The sequence below is a fragment of the Crocodylus porosus genome, unplaced genomic scaffold (assembly GCF_001723895.1).
Source record: "Crocodylus porosus isolate Cpor-Errol unplaced genomic scaffold, CroPor_comp1, whole genome shotgun sequence".
NCBI lineage: Eukaryota > Metazoa > Chordata > Crocodylia > Crocodylidae > Crocodylus > Crocodylus porosus.
Window position 1 is genome coordinate 179,536,831 of NW_017728906.1, and position 15,242 is coordinate 179,552,072.

General features: G+C 45.4%; 1 protein-coding gene across 2 annotated transcripts in view; it reads right to left on the minus strand.

The window, feature by feature from the left end:
• Positions 1–6,709: 6,709 nt before the first annotated feature.
• CEP126 (centrosomal protein 126) overlaps positions 6,710–15,242 on the minus strand; it is a 64,125-nt gene continuing 55,592 nt past the window's right edge. For both annotated transcript variants that reach the window (XM_019530276.1, XM_019530277.1), the window contains 3 exons: positions 10,193–10,396; positions 8,325–8,389; positions 6,710–7,160 (listed from right to left, as the gene is read on the minus strand). In XM_019530276.1, the coding sequence (XP_019385821.1) occupies positions 7,062–7,160; positions 8,325–8,389; positions 10,193–10,396 (368 nt within the window). In that variant the 3' untranslated portion in view covers positions 6,710–7,061. The remainder of the gene's footprint in view (positions 7,161–8,324; positions 8,390–10,192; positions 10,397–15,242) is intronic.

Sequence of the window (15,242 nt, forward strand, 5' to 3'; positions counted from 1 at the left end):
GTTGCAGTGGGGGAGGAGGGAGTAGCAATGCAGTGTGGGATGCTTGGAGGACTGACCAGACTCACATCATAAAATCACTGTGAACAGTGTGGGCACCAGTCAGATGATACAAAAGAGTACTTGATTTCCCAGATACACTTTTTAACCATCCCAGGTAACTTTAAATGGATTAACAGGACTGTACTTCTGTTTCAGCAGAAATCATGTTCTGTTGGAAAACTTTGCCTGCACAGACTGCCCTTAAATTGACAACCTCCCAGGTTTGCATTGGCTGAGATGTACCGCCTCAAGTGATGCAAGCCAGTCAACATCAAGGCACCTGGACATACCTTTCATTTATTGACTAAAGGAGTCCTTCAGCAGCAAACCAACAATGCACTGGGCTGACTACCTGGGCTGCAGATATGAAATACACTAGCCAATTTCAAACTGACTGATGACATGCTGGGTTATGGACAAGTTTGGGGTCACTGGGGATTGATGTGCTAATCAGGGTCAGAAAGAGCGAGCAGAATCCAGGGATAAGCCAGGTCAGGAAGCCAGGAGGTCATTTCGATGGTGGTGTCTAGGAACAAGCCAAGTCAGGAAGCCAGCTGATCAGGCAGAGAGCAGAATTGGAGAGCAAGCCAGAGGGAACAGCAAAGCAATCTGGGATCAAATTAAGCCCAGGCATTTCCTGTTCTGGATTAGGAGCTTCTATGGGGGAAAAGGAGGGTCAGCTGAATCTGACTGGCCAGTCTAGTGACAGGGTATGGGGGATGGCTAAGTCCTAGTGGCGGCTTCAGGCCAGCCTTGCCCAGTCTGGATGGTCAGGGCTGACAGGCCAGGACAAGCTGTTATGCTGGTCAGGCAAGGCCCCAGATTTGAAGCCATGGCCTGACATCGGGAAGCCCAACCTACCCTTTAAACTTCCTCTTTGTTCTGGAAAAGCTTTATTATATCAGATCACATGTGCAATGGATAGAAATGACTTGTTTCTAAAAAGCATGGACCAAGAATCCTATGCTTCTTCCTGGGGAAAGTATGTATAAGGCTAGGTCCACAGGAACTGCAAAAACAGAGCTTTGTGAGGTGGTGGCAGATTGCAGCTTGTCATTAGACATCACCAGTGTTCCTTCAGAGTCCCCAAAGAACATTCAGCATTTCTCTTTCCCCTGTTTAGAGTAAACTTAAATTTCTCTCACTGCTTTCCACATTACCAGTATACAGTCATGAGCAAGAGGAGTGGAGGGTAGACCTGATTCCCCATTAGCATTTCAGCTTCTTCAGGGTGGATGTTGTCACAGGGTACCATCATTAGGGGTGACCATAAAGCCCCTGGAGGCCAAAACTATTTTCCTTACCTTGCTCTATGAGCAGTTTACTCTTCTCACTCAGCAAGCCTTGATGTAAAATGGTTATTTAAAATGCGGGAAGCTGCCCTGGTCTTACTTTAATGATCACCAGGTGTCTGTGGACAAACTGTGTGGCTCCAGTCTGCTCCTACACTATGTCCCATGTCTTGTGGGTGTCACCACTCCTTGTTGTCCTTTCTTTATGCTCAGCCTGACTCTAAGCTACGAGGCCCCTCTGTCTTTCACTTGTCCTCTTTCTGAGCTACCAGACCTCTCTCTCATTCAGACCCTATTGTCTCCCAGCGCCTCACTGGGCCTCTGGACTCTTCTGGTCCTGTTCTTTCCTGGCCTCTTGGTGAGTCTCCGGGCCCTTCCAGTCCCACTTTCCCCCTTCCTTTTCTGTTAGGGTATGGTCCCTTAGCCATTACCCTCCATGGGGTGACCTGCAAGACGATGGCAGCTGAGACTTTCAGGTGCCACATACTTGCCTTTCCCTGGGGTGACAACATGTGGCATTTCATGGAGGCTACCCTGCCACAGGCAGCCCCACCACACCAACCCAGGGTGGAATTTCAGATCTTATCCAGGACCAACCTCCAGGTTAACTTGCCCTGGCATTTCATGTCCCTCCTGGGTTACAGAGCTCCTTGCCCTCCCACTGATGTGATACACCTTCCTGTGCCATGGGCTTCCAGCCCCATTTCTTGCCTCTTTCAGGCTACAGACCTCCGGCCCCTCTGGCCACGGCTCACACTCACCCCTGAGCTCCCTTCTGAGTTCCCCCACTCAGCCTCCCTGGTCTTTCCTGCCATGCCTTTAATCTTATCTTTTAATAATTTGGAAGTCAGCCCTCAATTCTGCTGAAGTGACACTCAGGTGTTGCTCTCTACAATACATATCACTGGGCTGTCTCAACTACCACAAGCAGCTATTTGCTGGTCCCTCAGATCCACTGATCTAATCAGCACTTCAGGGTCATCAGGCTCACTAGCTCACTCTACACTTTCTGTTGTTATCCAGTGCCTTAATGGACACCTGTACACATACACTGAGGCTGCTCTGATGTGCTGTAATCAAGTCTGCCGGAATGTGATAATTACTGTGCTCCAGCAGACTCCAGCATTATGTGTATCAGTGTCTCCGTGCTGAAAAATGGGGGCACTTTAACTAAAGATTATTGAACAAGCTTTCGTTAAAGTGCCCCTACCACCATTTTTCAGCGTGGGGCATGACTGCCGGAATGTGATAATTACTGTGCTCCAGCAGTGTCTCCGTGCTGAAAAATGGGGGCACTTTAACTAAAGATTATTGAACAAGCTTTCGTTAAAGTGCCCCTACCACCATTTTTCAGCGTGGGGACATTGATACACATGATGCTCTGGGTGTTTTAATTAGAATGGCTCTTGGAGCTGCTCTAATTAAAGTCAGCCCCCCTCCCCCGTGCCTCCTGAAGCACATCAACTCCCAATAAGGCCTGTTCAGCACTCAGTCTCTACTGGGCCTGCAGCCTCAATTAGCCTACAAGGCTGCTTGACCCTCAGTTAGCTCCAAGGAATAGGCGGATGCAACAGACCTGGGCACTCACTCAGCCATTACTATTATCAGTCTCCCCTCTAGGCCTCAAAGTAGTTCTGCCACCTCTCTCTGTATAAATTAGTCCCAACAGGGCTTGCAGCCCTTAATGGTCTACAATAGCCCACAAACAGGGACTCCATTCTTCCTCTGAGTGCTTCAACAGCTGGGGCTGTTCTGACCTGGCTTAATGTATTATGGGCCAAGGCACACATTCAAATGGCACACCCAGAAGCCATAAACTCAGGAGCAATAAGCTTCATATTAATTGTAGGTATAGATGCACCCAGTCTGTATTATATATAAAGTGGATATAGAAGTGCTGCTTATGTGTTTATGTACCTGTGCTAAAATTTGCAGCAGTTTCAAAAAAGATAAAATGCAATAATTTTGGATGAACTACAGTAGCGTTTCCCTTACCTACCTTTGCAATTATTTCTCCATTGTTTTCTCCCCTCCCTTCCTTCTTTATCCTTTGTTTTTCTAATTTCCACCTATTTACATTCTCACATACTTCCTGTCACACTTTTAGTTTCTTTCATTCCTTGGGGATCTCAGAACAGCACAGATTCCATAGGCCTGAAGAATGGTGCCTGTGCCCGAAAGCTTTCAAAGAACTTTTTTCCAACTGCTCAGCTGGTCTAATAAAAGATATCACATCTACCCAAAGAAGCTTGTCTGCCTATGTCCTTAGACCAGCATGGCTACAACCAAAAACCCAGGCCAATCTCCAATAAGTAGATTCTATACCTGGAAATTTTAAACAAATGTATAAATGTTCCATATATGGAATCTAATTACTGGGGATCATCTTATATTCAAATAAATATGGTAAATTTACAATGTAAATATGCTCTCTGTGTCTCCTGTTTTCTTCTGATGGCACAGTGTAGTTTTCAAGACCCCTATATATTTTGTATTAAAGATCCTAAGGTATAGAGTATTGAGACTTATAAGAAAAAGGTGTATGTGTAAGTGTGATGCATTAGGACTTCCCATACATTATGTGGTTGCCTGCATTTGCAAAAGACTGGACTCACTGGCTGAGCAGTTCCTTCACTCCTATGATCCTACATACATAGTTTGGGAATGAAAACAACAGAGAAAATAGTACATCAAAACGATATTAGCAGCCTTTCAAAAATAATGGAAGAGGAACAAAACATCAGCTTGCTAATGGGACATACTGAAACAGTTACAGCATTCTACAGTAATGAGGAAATGACTCAAGGATGTAGTTTGGTCAAACTGCATGTACATGGTCTCTTAAATAGCTCTTGGCACTAGGCTGCTAATAGATGTGAAAACCTCCCCACCAAAAAGAGCACTTTACTGGAAGAGGAAGGTTGTTAGTTTGACCTGGCTCCCCAGAGTCTATATAGATCGGGCACTTCAGGAAGGCTTTTTGGACTTTTATCAAATAGCTGATTCAATCAGCTATTAGATAAAAGCACCAAAAAGTGCTGCTGAAGCACGTGATTTATACAGATTCTGGATGAGCTGGGTCAAACTAACATGATACCTCTTCTGGCCATGTACCATGCTCAGTGCAGGGGTGTACCAAGCTTAAAGTAAAGTTTTAGGGGGTTTTTTTTAAGTCTGTAAGCAGCCTAAATTAGAAACACTGGATTAACTATGGGTGTTAAAACTATGAGTTTTGTTTTCAAATCTTTGTTGGATTAACCTTGGCCTACAGTCAATTTGCCTACAATTGCCTGTGGATTCCACTCCAGTGGGAGGGTGCCTAAAAGGTGAGGTTTTTGCAATACAGGGTATTACAACTCCTAAGATCATTTGTTGATTTAGCACAACGTGTTTTTCCCTGCTTGACTGTGTGGACAGGGGAGAAAGTCTATGGACTGGAGAACAAAAATGGCATTTTGGCTGAGTAGCGACAGTTAGATGTGATATTGGACACCTAAGCTGGTGTGTACCCTAACCCTCCTGCTGAGGGTGGTTGAGAAAGTAATGGCAATTTCAAAATAAAACCATTTTGTGTGCAATGATCATTTTCTGGACCACATGACTTCTCTATAAAGTTGTAAACGATAGATGCGTTTGACAGTGCTGCCATCAGTATTCCCCACTGTTGTGTAGTTCCCAATTAATTGCACACAAAATGGTTTTATTTTGAAATTGCCATTACTTTCCTCATATAAGGAAGCTCCCAGAAGTGCTTCTCTAAAAGTCCTTCCACATATAGGGTGCACCTACATGTCACCTTATGGCAACATTCCTATGGTGCCGTGCTTCTGTACTTCCTTTTGGAAGTACAAAAGCATAGTGTAGTATGGGCAGTTACTGCATTGTGTGTGCAGCACACGATTAGCTTTTGCCACTATGTTGCTGTAGCAGTGTACCAGCGTTGCTACAATGATGTAGCTAGCGATCATGTGTAGACCTGCGTGATCGCAACATTGCTGTAGCATGCCACACGGGAATATAGCACATCACTATGTCACTGCAGGACGACGTGTAGATGCACCCAAAGAGTAGCTTTTTAGGTCCATCTTCTGAAGCTAATATTAGCCATATTTAATCTATGTCAACTTCCTTGCCTGAACAACTGATGGAAGGTGCTTTTAAGTGTAGGACTGAAGGAGGCTAGGCTCCAGCATTTTCAATAATAGATTTGAAGCAGATGACAGATATAAAGCTGGGAAGGTGGTGAGTCATACTGAGCTGCTGACACAATGCACACACTTAAGGCTGCTTAACTGAGAGGCCCATAGCCTATGTTACAATTAAGATGCGATTAATCTGTCAATTGCGCCATAAATGGTAACCCTGCCACATATTCAAGGAATTAACAGCACTACAAAACAGGAAATCAGACACAAAAATATTTCATGAAAAAAGGAATAATATTTTTGTGGCTAGTTTCCATCATACCTTAAAATGAACATGTGGGAGGGTAACCAGAGTTGGCTCAAGACTCCAGTGCATTCCTGGGTTGGGACATACAATCAGCTGTTGAGTCCAGCCCTGGGACTGCAGGGAAGTCTGGAACTGGTTCTGATGTGACTGACAATCAGATGGTTGTCAGTCCCAGTGCCAGGACCAATAATCTTGAACCAGCTCCAGTGCAGTCCCAGGGCTGGGGACAAAAGCCATGGGACCTCGCCAGAATCTAGAACTGGGTTCTGGAACTAGTTCTGGCATGGTCAAGGGCCTCAGACCAAAATTAGCTGATTATCGGTCCCAGCCCTGTGACTGCACTGGAGTCTTGAACTGGCCCCAGTATGGTCCTAGAGTTGGGACCAACAATTAGCTCATTGTTGGTTCCAGCCTTGGGACTGCATGGGAGTCTCAAATAGCCCCAGTGCAGACTTGGGGCTGGGACTGACAATCAGTCGATTGGCACTGCTTGGGTTGAGCTGAACTGTGGGCACCTGGCTTTCAAATTGCCTGTACAGGGGGAGTCCAGGCTTCTAAGTTCTCCCTGCACTGGCAAGTAGTAATGGAACCATTTGGATCTGATCTGTGATCCCAACATTGCACATCCTGCCATGCATGTGTGGAATGGCAGGAGGCGCAATTGCTGGGATTGGAGAACAGATCACATCACGCCACTAAATGAACATGTGCTGGGGGCCTACAAGAGCAACATGCAGCTACTTTGGAGGATAAGATCACCTTCTAGAGCTGCATATGGTTGCCAACAGACAGAACTATTAGGTCAGGGGTACAGATAAGCCTGCAGTAATTTGTAATGGGGCCATCAAAGGAAAGATAAAAGGTGGAACACTCCCCTGACAAACTCTGTGGATTGACTCTAGTTAGATTATTTTCCACAACATACCTTATATAAATATAATATAATTTATTAGAAAATCTGAAAAACCAGGAAATTGGAAATTAGTTTATACATAATCTTAATCTGAGTAACAAAATAATGTCTTTTGCATTTCATTTTAATTAAAGATACAATGCATTAAGTAACACATTAATTAAAAGGTGAGGTATATACATTCTTTTAAAATACAATATTTTACAATAAAGTGCATAGTTAAGGTTTGTAATGTAAACTATTTAGCTTACATTAATTGAGTTAATGTTTAAATGCATGTTTTCTTGATTTTGTAGCATGAAGAATGTGTACCTGTAAGGCCACATTAAAGTTAAATCCAGTGAAGCAGTTTTTGTTAGACCATGTCAGTATCTTCTTTGCAATCGTAATCGAGGGTCAGCTGACATACTCGGATGCCTCTGTGTAGATAATGTAGTATCCACAGAAGGGGAGGATGAACCATGCTGAATGTTCCATAATAAATCAGAAGACACCAATATTATATATAACATTTTATATTTAATAATATATAATGCAAATTCAAAGAAACATCATTTGATAATTCTAAGCAATCATCTTTCTTCAGCTATGTGAAACACTGTGAGACTGTATTGATGGAGGATTGAGCCTTCAAGGTACCAAGTGCCAAGGGCATCCTCTTTCCTAGAAGAGTGTCTTCCTCACTGGGATACATAGATAGCTTCCTTTTGCTTGCTTTCCTTCTGTCCTCATGATTCTTTACTACCCTGTGGCTTTGTTTCAAGAGGAGGGTTAAATGCCTTCAGCCTTGCTTAAACTGTAGCCTGGTTCAAGGGCAATTTCATGGGAAGTGGGAGATATAGATTCAAATCCACTTAAGCTGCAGAGAGGCTAGAATCCAAATCTCCCTCTTACGGGTCAAAAGCCTGACTTCCTGGGTGAGGGATCAGAGATTTACAGTCTGGGGACTGTCTCCAGCCTGCAGAGCCATTTTATCCAGCCCCCGGAGCTGGGGGCCTTTTGTGGTGTTTCTGCAGTGAGGGCTTTGCCTGGATGGTTGGGGTAAAGTAGTGGCCATGGTGGAGGGGGGTGAGGTGATTGTGGCTCTGGCTCCAGCAGCAGTGGTGAAGGCTGGATTAGAAGCAGCTCAGGCTTGGAACTAAGCTCCATTAAAGCAGTCCCCAGCTGTAAAACATTGCTGAACCCTGCCCTAGGCTATCTGCAGACCTAGAAAAAGATTTCATTGTAGCACTGATTACCCTTGGGACCACAACAAATTGTTTTTCCCCCTACATTATTGGGGCAAAACAATTAACTGGGGCCATATCTAGCTCAAATGAGGTGGCACAGTAATCAGTCCTTGGAAGTTCTTTGGGTTTCTCAGGCTGTGGGCGTGTGGCGACTGCTCCAGATTCCAATAGGGCAATTAAAGCAAAAAGGGAGAGACAGCCTGGTAAAAACCGGCACAGCTCTGTTGAAAAGCCCAACAGTTCACTGATTTGCTCCATCACACTCAGAGTGCTATCTGAGATTTTGGCATTTCAATAAAATCTAAAACAAACAGATGTCAACATTATTTATTACGTTTTTACTGTAAAATCAGCCATAAGTTCAAAGTGCAGAAAATTACATTGAAATAGGATGCTTACCAGAGGGGAAATTATCTGAAAACCCCTTGAAGTGGATGGGTTTTTGGTAATGGATTCCTGGATATCTAAAAATAGTATGAAATTATGACACAACAATCATTTAAAATACATGCTAGAACAGAAACATGACTCATGATCAAGTATTCAGTACCAACCATCCTGAAGTTTGTGGAAAATACAGTTTAACAGCAATATTTTTTTCCTTGGGGGATAGTGAAACATTTGCCTGATCCGTATTTTAAAACCTGGAATTACTATTTGATCAAGAATAAACTTTCTACAAATAAATCCATCCCAAAATGAAAAGGCCAGCTACTGGGGGATGGGATAACAACAGAGATAACCAGTTTAGAATAGATAAGACATTTAAATAGCATCACCACAAAGACACAGTTTGGTAGCTTTATATAAAATAAATGGAAAATGAATTAAGGTGGTGAAGTTTTAACAGAATTTGGCACTTCTGTCACAAATATTTGTTGTCATCTACACGTGGCTAGAAAGTTGTTATATTTTAAATATGGACTTCAAAAAAGTAAACCTTGTTTTTGTCACGTCCAGAAAGAATTACTGCATCCTTTATATTCTACATAGAGTAATATCATTTGGAGCTAAGAACACTTGGAAACATCAACTGGAGAAGGATGCTCCTAGCTCAAGTTCAAAGTGGCTGGACTCTGGCTGTAAACTGCATGAAAAGAATTCCTTTCATAGAGGAGAAATGCTTCCCAATATAAAACTAACAGAGTCACCTCCTAGACCAGCCATCTTCCCTTTCTCCTACTGAGGGGCATAAAACAGGCAAGGGAAGGGGTATGTTGGAGGCACTTATTGGAGAGCCCCAGAACAGACTCCCTGATGATTGCTGAGTAGAGCTTAGGTAAAAGGGGAACCAAAGCCATAATGCTTGATAACTATAGAACAGAACGTACCAAAGTTAAGAAGTACAGCGCATAAGGTAAGAAGCTAGTACACCACTTAACTTTGCTATGTCCAACCCTGGAGCTAAATTGGCTAAGAAAAGCAAGGGAAGCAAACTTCTAAAATGCACACTAGCAAAAATCTTGTTGGCCTAATAAAAGATATCATCTCTACTATGAGTCCTGATGGCTTTTTCCTGTAGACCAATACGGCTACAACCTGGATACCTGACACTAGCCATATGGTATTTATATTATGACTTCAGGCTTTTTAATCATGTGGTTTGCAATCTTTATACTGTTCTATTTTTTTCAGTGTTCCTTTTATATTCTCTGTTGCATTGTACTTCTCACTTCCCTGTCTTCTTCACTTTCTTCTTTTGATTCTCTTTTCATGGTGCTAATTTCAACCTTTTCTCAAATTCCATTATCTTCTGTCTCTTTATTGCTCTTCCCTTTGCCTTTACATTTCTTCCCTGTTTCTCTAAAATGTATGCCTCAATTTTTGCTTCAATATATTTCTTGTTTAGTAACAGCTAATCAGAGCCTCTTTTAAAAATTCTATTGACATGTCACATATCCTACTGTAGGAGGTGGGACCAGAGAATATATGCGAGTATAATGGCATACAAAATTCAGGAATAAACACTGACTTCTTATCTAACTTTTAATCATACAAAACTCCTTTAATTGATTAACATTCATTCAAAACAAATTGTAAATAAGGATTTGAGGGCCTGGACCACTGTTTATTAATATCTAGCAAGTGGCAAAGGGCAACATGAGGGAACTGATGGGATATTATGTTTCCCTACTTACATATGTCACGTTTGTATAAGTGTGTATCTATACATGTATGCATATATGTACTTCAAACTAAATTATGGCATTACATAGAATGTAGGTTGTTGCTATATCTTAATGCATAAAACTATATACCGTACTCACTCTGCAGCCTCTGATTGAGATGATCAAGTGACTGAAGAATTTTATGTTCTTCCATTGACAATGCTGTCATGCCGAGTCTTTGGGGCTTGTTGAGCACCAATGGCTGTCTGCGTGGTTGTGTTGTTTCCATAGCAGATAGCATTTCACCCTCTGTAACTGATATACTTGCTAGTTTTTCTGCTAGCAGAAACTGAGCAGTACTTTCTGAAACTAAATATGACAGAGCTAGTCACAATCAGAAAGTTTATTACAATATTCAAATAAAAACAATTTATAATATCTAAACTTACTGTTCATTTTCATGAACATATATGTATATCACGCACAAAGAATGCCTTGAAAGAATGTTAAGGTTGCACAGTTTTTTTGTTTTGTTTTTTTTTTAAAGGAAATTTTTTTGTGTTCCAAGTCAAATCAGCCAAATCAATTCCAAATTCATGAGTCATTCAAGAACCAAATGTGGCGTTAGTACCAGCACCCCTGCCTGGGTCTTCAGATGCTTCCAAATCCTTTGGTGGGCATCCTACATGTAGGCCCAAGCCCAGAAGCTGCAGGTTCGGATGGCCCTGAGTTTGGCTTACCCTCAGCAATATGGCAGCAGAAGAAAGGTAGGGAGGAGTTTCCCATTTCCATAAAGTCATCATGTAGCCAAGATCCTCCCTCTGGAAGCTGTCCAGTGGGAAGCTAACTATGAGACTCTCATAGGGAGTCTTGTCTGCAAGCAGACAAGGGTGCAACCCTCCACTACACAGTGCCATTTGAATTGCATTACCTTGGTCAAGGTATTTCCCCTGCCACCATCATGGTCATGGTATTTCCCTTGCCAGGCACAGTTTAGCATTCAGAAGTTGCTATATTTAAAGATTCCTGTACCCTACAATAGGGTTAAAGGAAGGTTGCTAGCCCAGAAGCCAGCTCAACAACCACAATAAAGTGACATAATGGGCATGTCTACATGCGCAAAGTTACTGTGCAGTAACTTAGGTTAACCAAAAGTTACTGTGCAGCACAGGCGTGTGTTTACATGTGCAGACCTCTACTGCATAGTAACTATTGTGACTTATGCTGACTTGGGCATAAATTTGCTACCTGGATGATGAAGGTTGCTACCTGCCTGATGAGTTTGCGCTGGCATTCACGTAAGGCGGGCGCATGGTAGCAGCTCAGAAGGGCACCTCCAACAAGCAAGAGCAGTAGACTCAGCTCCATGGACATAGTGCAGATGCGGGGCACGACTGCTAGGGGCCCCGCCCTGGCCTCTTCTGAGATCTCCACCTAGATGGAGCTCAGGGTAGGGTTGGCGGCCCCTTCTCCCGTTTGTGGGGGAGGCTCAGTGGGGTCCTGGCAGACAGTGGTGGTGGGGGGGTGGTCTGGTGGTTCCCTTGCCTGTCCCTCCTGTGCCCAACTTAGGGCTCTGGAGGGGCAGGTGAGGGAGCTCCAGGCTGAGGGGGATTAGGGCTGCAGAGGATGAAATCAACTCCTATTTCTGTTCACTGCAGGCCCAGTCATCCACTGTACAGCCCCCCACAGGAGACGTGTCCAACACAAGAGTGGCAGAAGGTGTCCACCAGATCTAGAGCTGCTCGGGCTAGAGTGGTGGAGGCTTCCCAGGTACAACTGGGGAACAGGTATGAGGTCCTGGCAGCCGTGACGGAGAATGACGAAGGGGATGCCTTCAGCAGGGACGATGCCATTCCCCACACAACACAGACAGCGCAGAGAACGAACACCAGCAGGAAGAAACACCAGGTGCTCGTCATTGGGGACTCCATCCTACGGGGACTGGAGGGTCCCATCTGCTGTCCCGACCCCATGGCATGTGAGGTCTGCTTCATGCCTGGGGCTCAGGTTCGGGACATCACGGAGAGGATCCCAGCCTACATCCAACCTGCAGACCAGTACCCCATGGTTCTCATCCATGTGGGAACAAATGACGCAGCCAGGGGAAACCCAGACCACATCATGAAGGACTTCGAGGTTCTGGGGGCCAAGCTTAAGGAGACGGGAGCACAGGTAGTATTCTCCTCTATTCTCCCGGTGAGTAGGCACAGATAGTGACACAAGGCCTGCATTGGCGAGGTCAACTGGCAATTACGAAGTTGGTGCCACCAGGCAGGCCTCAGGTTCCTGTATAATGACCCATGCTTTTGTGCAGGGGACTTGCTTGGGTGGGATGGGCTACACCTTGCACCTAAAGGCAAGCGTGTCTTCTCTTTCAGGTTGGCTGATCTCATGCGGCGAGCTTTAAACTAGCTTTGCCGGGGGATGGGGCCGCAGGAAAACTTAAGAACACCTCACGACCAAGACAAGTGACATATGCAAGGAGTACCCAGGTACGTAACAGGGATCCAGATAGTTTTGAAAATCAGGGGGGTGGCACATGCAGCAATCTGAGGCCTTAAATGACTCTATACAAATGCTCGTGGTATGGGGAATAAGCAGGAGGAACTAGCCCTCTGAATAGCCTGTTCAAACCCAGACATAGTAGGGCTCACAAAAACCTGGTGGGATTCATCCCACGACTGGTCGGTTAACATTAGGGGCCATAGGTTTTACAGGTGAGATAGAACAGGAAGGAAAGGTGGGGGTGTGGCGTTCTACATCAAAGAGCAATACACAACCTCTACCAGCAGGATGGGGTCAGAGGAGGGGCAGGCTGAAGTGCTCTGGGTCAGGATACAGAGTGGTCATGGGGAAAGGGACTTAATGGTGGGGGTCTACGACAGACCTCCCAACCAAGGGGAAGAGCTGGACCGTGAATTTTTGGGTCAGCTTGCGGAGGCACTTAAGGCAAGGGATGTAGTTGTCAGGGATGATCTAGATTACCCGGACATCTGCTGGGAGGAGTAGTCAGCCAGGTCAGACAGCTCACGGAGGTTTCTGGCCGAGATACAGGACCTCCACTTAACCCAGGAGGTGCACAGTCCTACCAGGGGGAATGCCGTGTTGGATCTGGTCTTGGCCACAGGTGACGACCTGGTAAGAGGGCTCCAGGTCCTCGACCACCTGGGCGATAGCAATCATCGCTTGCTGGAATTCACCATCCAACGCAGGGTGTCAAGGGCCTGCAGCAAGGCAGTAGCCCTAGACCTTAAAAGGGCCAACTTCAATGAGTTGAGGAGGTTAGTGGGAGAGGCGCTGGGGTCCTTGAGAGTAGAGGAACTCAGTGCCCAAGCTGAGTGGTCATTCCTTAAGGAGACGATACTCAGAGCCCAAGGGGTGAGAATCCCAACAAGAAGCAAAGGGGGCAAGAGCCCCCCTGGCTCGCCAAGGGCATTTGTGAATGCTTGATTGCCAAAAAGGAGGTGTACACCTGGTGGAAGGGAGGGGCTATCACCAAAAAGGAGTATGCCTCCACCACTCAGGTCTGTAAGGGGGTTGTTAGAAAAGTTAAGGCAGATACTGAGCTAGGGCTAGCATCACGGATCAAAGATAATAAAAAGTCCGTTTTTAAATATTTAGGGGAATGAAGAAGGCATCAGGTAATGGGGGGCCCCTGAAGGATATGCTTGGCAATCTGGTGGTTGCACCAGAGGAGAAAGCAGACCTCTTTAACAAATTATTCGCCTTTATTTTCTTGTGCAGGGACCAGGACTCCCTGACCAAGATTCCAGACGGACTTGGGTGAAATGCTGCCAGGCCTAAGGTTGGGGCAGACTGGGTTAGAGAGCTTCTGGAAGGGCTGGATGTGTTCAGAGCAGCAGGTCCAGATGCTCTCCACCCCAGGGTATTGAGGGAATTGGCAGGGGTTATTGCAGGGCTCCTGGCACGACTTTACGAGCACTCATGGTGTTCTGGCCAGGTGCCAGATGACTGGAAGAAAGCCAACGTGATCCCCATCTTTAAAAAAGGGAAGAGGGAGGACCTGGGCAACTGTTGGCCCATTAGTCTTACTTCAATCCTGGGGAAACAGAGATTATCAAGGAGCACATCTGTGATGGGCCAACAGCAGGGATGATGCTCAAGGGCAACCAGCATGGTTTCATTAGGGGCAGGTCCTGTCAGACCAACCTGATTGCCTTCTATGATCAGGTCACAAAAGCATCGGACACAGGTGTCACGGTAGATGTAGTCTTTCTGGACTTCAGCAAGGCCTTTGACACTGTCTCCCACCCCATTCTCATTAAAAACTTGGTGACTGTGGCATTGATGCCTACGCAGTCAGATGGATTGCAAATTGGCTGAAGGGTCATACTCAGAGGGTAGTGGAAGACAGGTCTTTTTCGACCTGGATGGAAGTGGGTAGTGGAGTCCCCCAGGGCTTGGTTCTTGGTCCCACAATGTTCAATTTCTTTTTAGTGACTTGGATGCTGGGGTGAAAAGCAGCCAGTTTAAATTTGCTGATGATACCAAGATTTGGGGTGAGGTGGGCATACTAGTAGGGAAGGACAGATTACAGCAGGACCTGGACAGGTTACAGGGGTGGGCTAATGAAAACAGGATGGGTTTCAAATACTGACAAGTGCGGGGTGCTGCACTTGAGGAGTAGGAACCAGCAGCACACTTACAAGCTGAGAAACTCCCTTCTTGAGAGCACGGTAGCAGAAAGAGATCTTGGAGTCATTATTAACTCCAAGATGAACATGGGCCAACAATGCGAGGTCATGGTCAGTAGGGCCAACTGTACTTTGTCATGCATCCACAGATCCATCTCAAGAAGAGCCCAGGAGGTGATCCTCCCCCTCTATGTGACACTGGTTAGGCTGCAGCTGGAGTAATGCATTCAGTTCTGGGCGCCGCACTTCAGGAGGGATGTGGACAGCATTGAGAGGGTCCAGAGAAGGGCCATACACATGATCCGGGGACAGCAGGGCAGACCCTATGAAAGGGGGCTACGGGACCTGAACCTTTTCAGCCTTCACAAGAGAAGGCTGAGGGGGGACCTGTTGGCTGTCTATAAACTCACTAGGGGGGACCAACAGGGTTTGGGAGAGACCTTGTTCCCCCTAGCGCCCTCCAAGGTAACAAGGAATAAACGGCCACAAGTTGTTAGAGAGTAGGTTTAGACTAGACATCTGTGAGGGGGCTAAGGCCCCGCGGGACCCGGCCC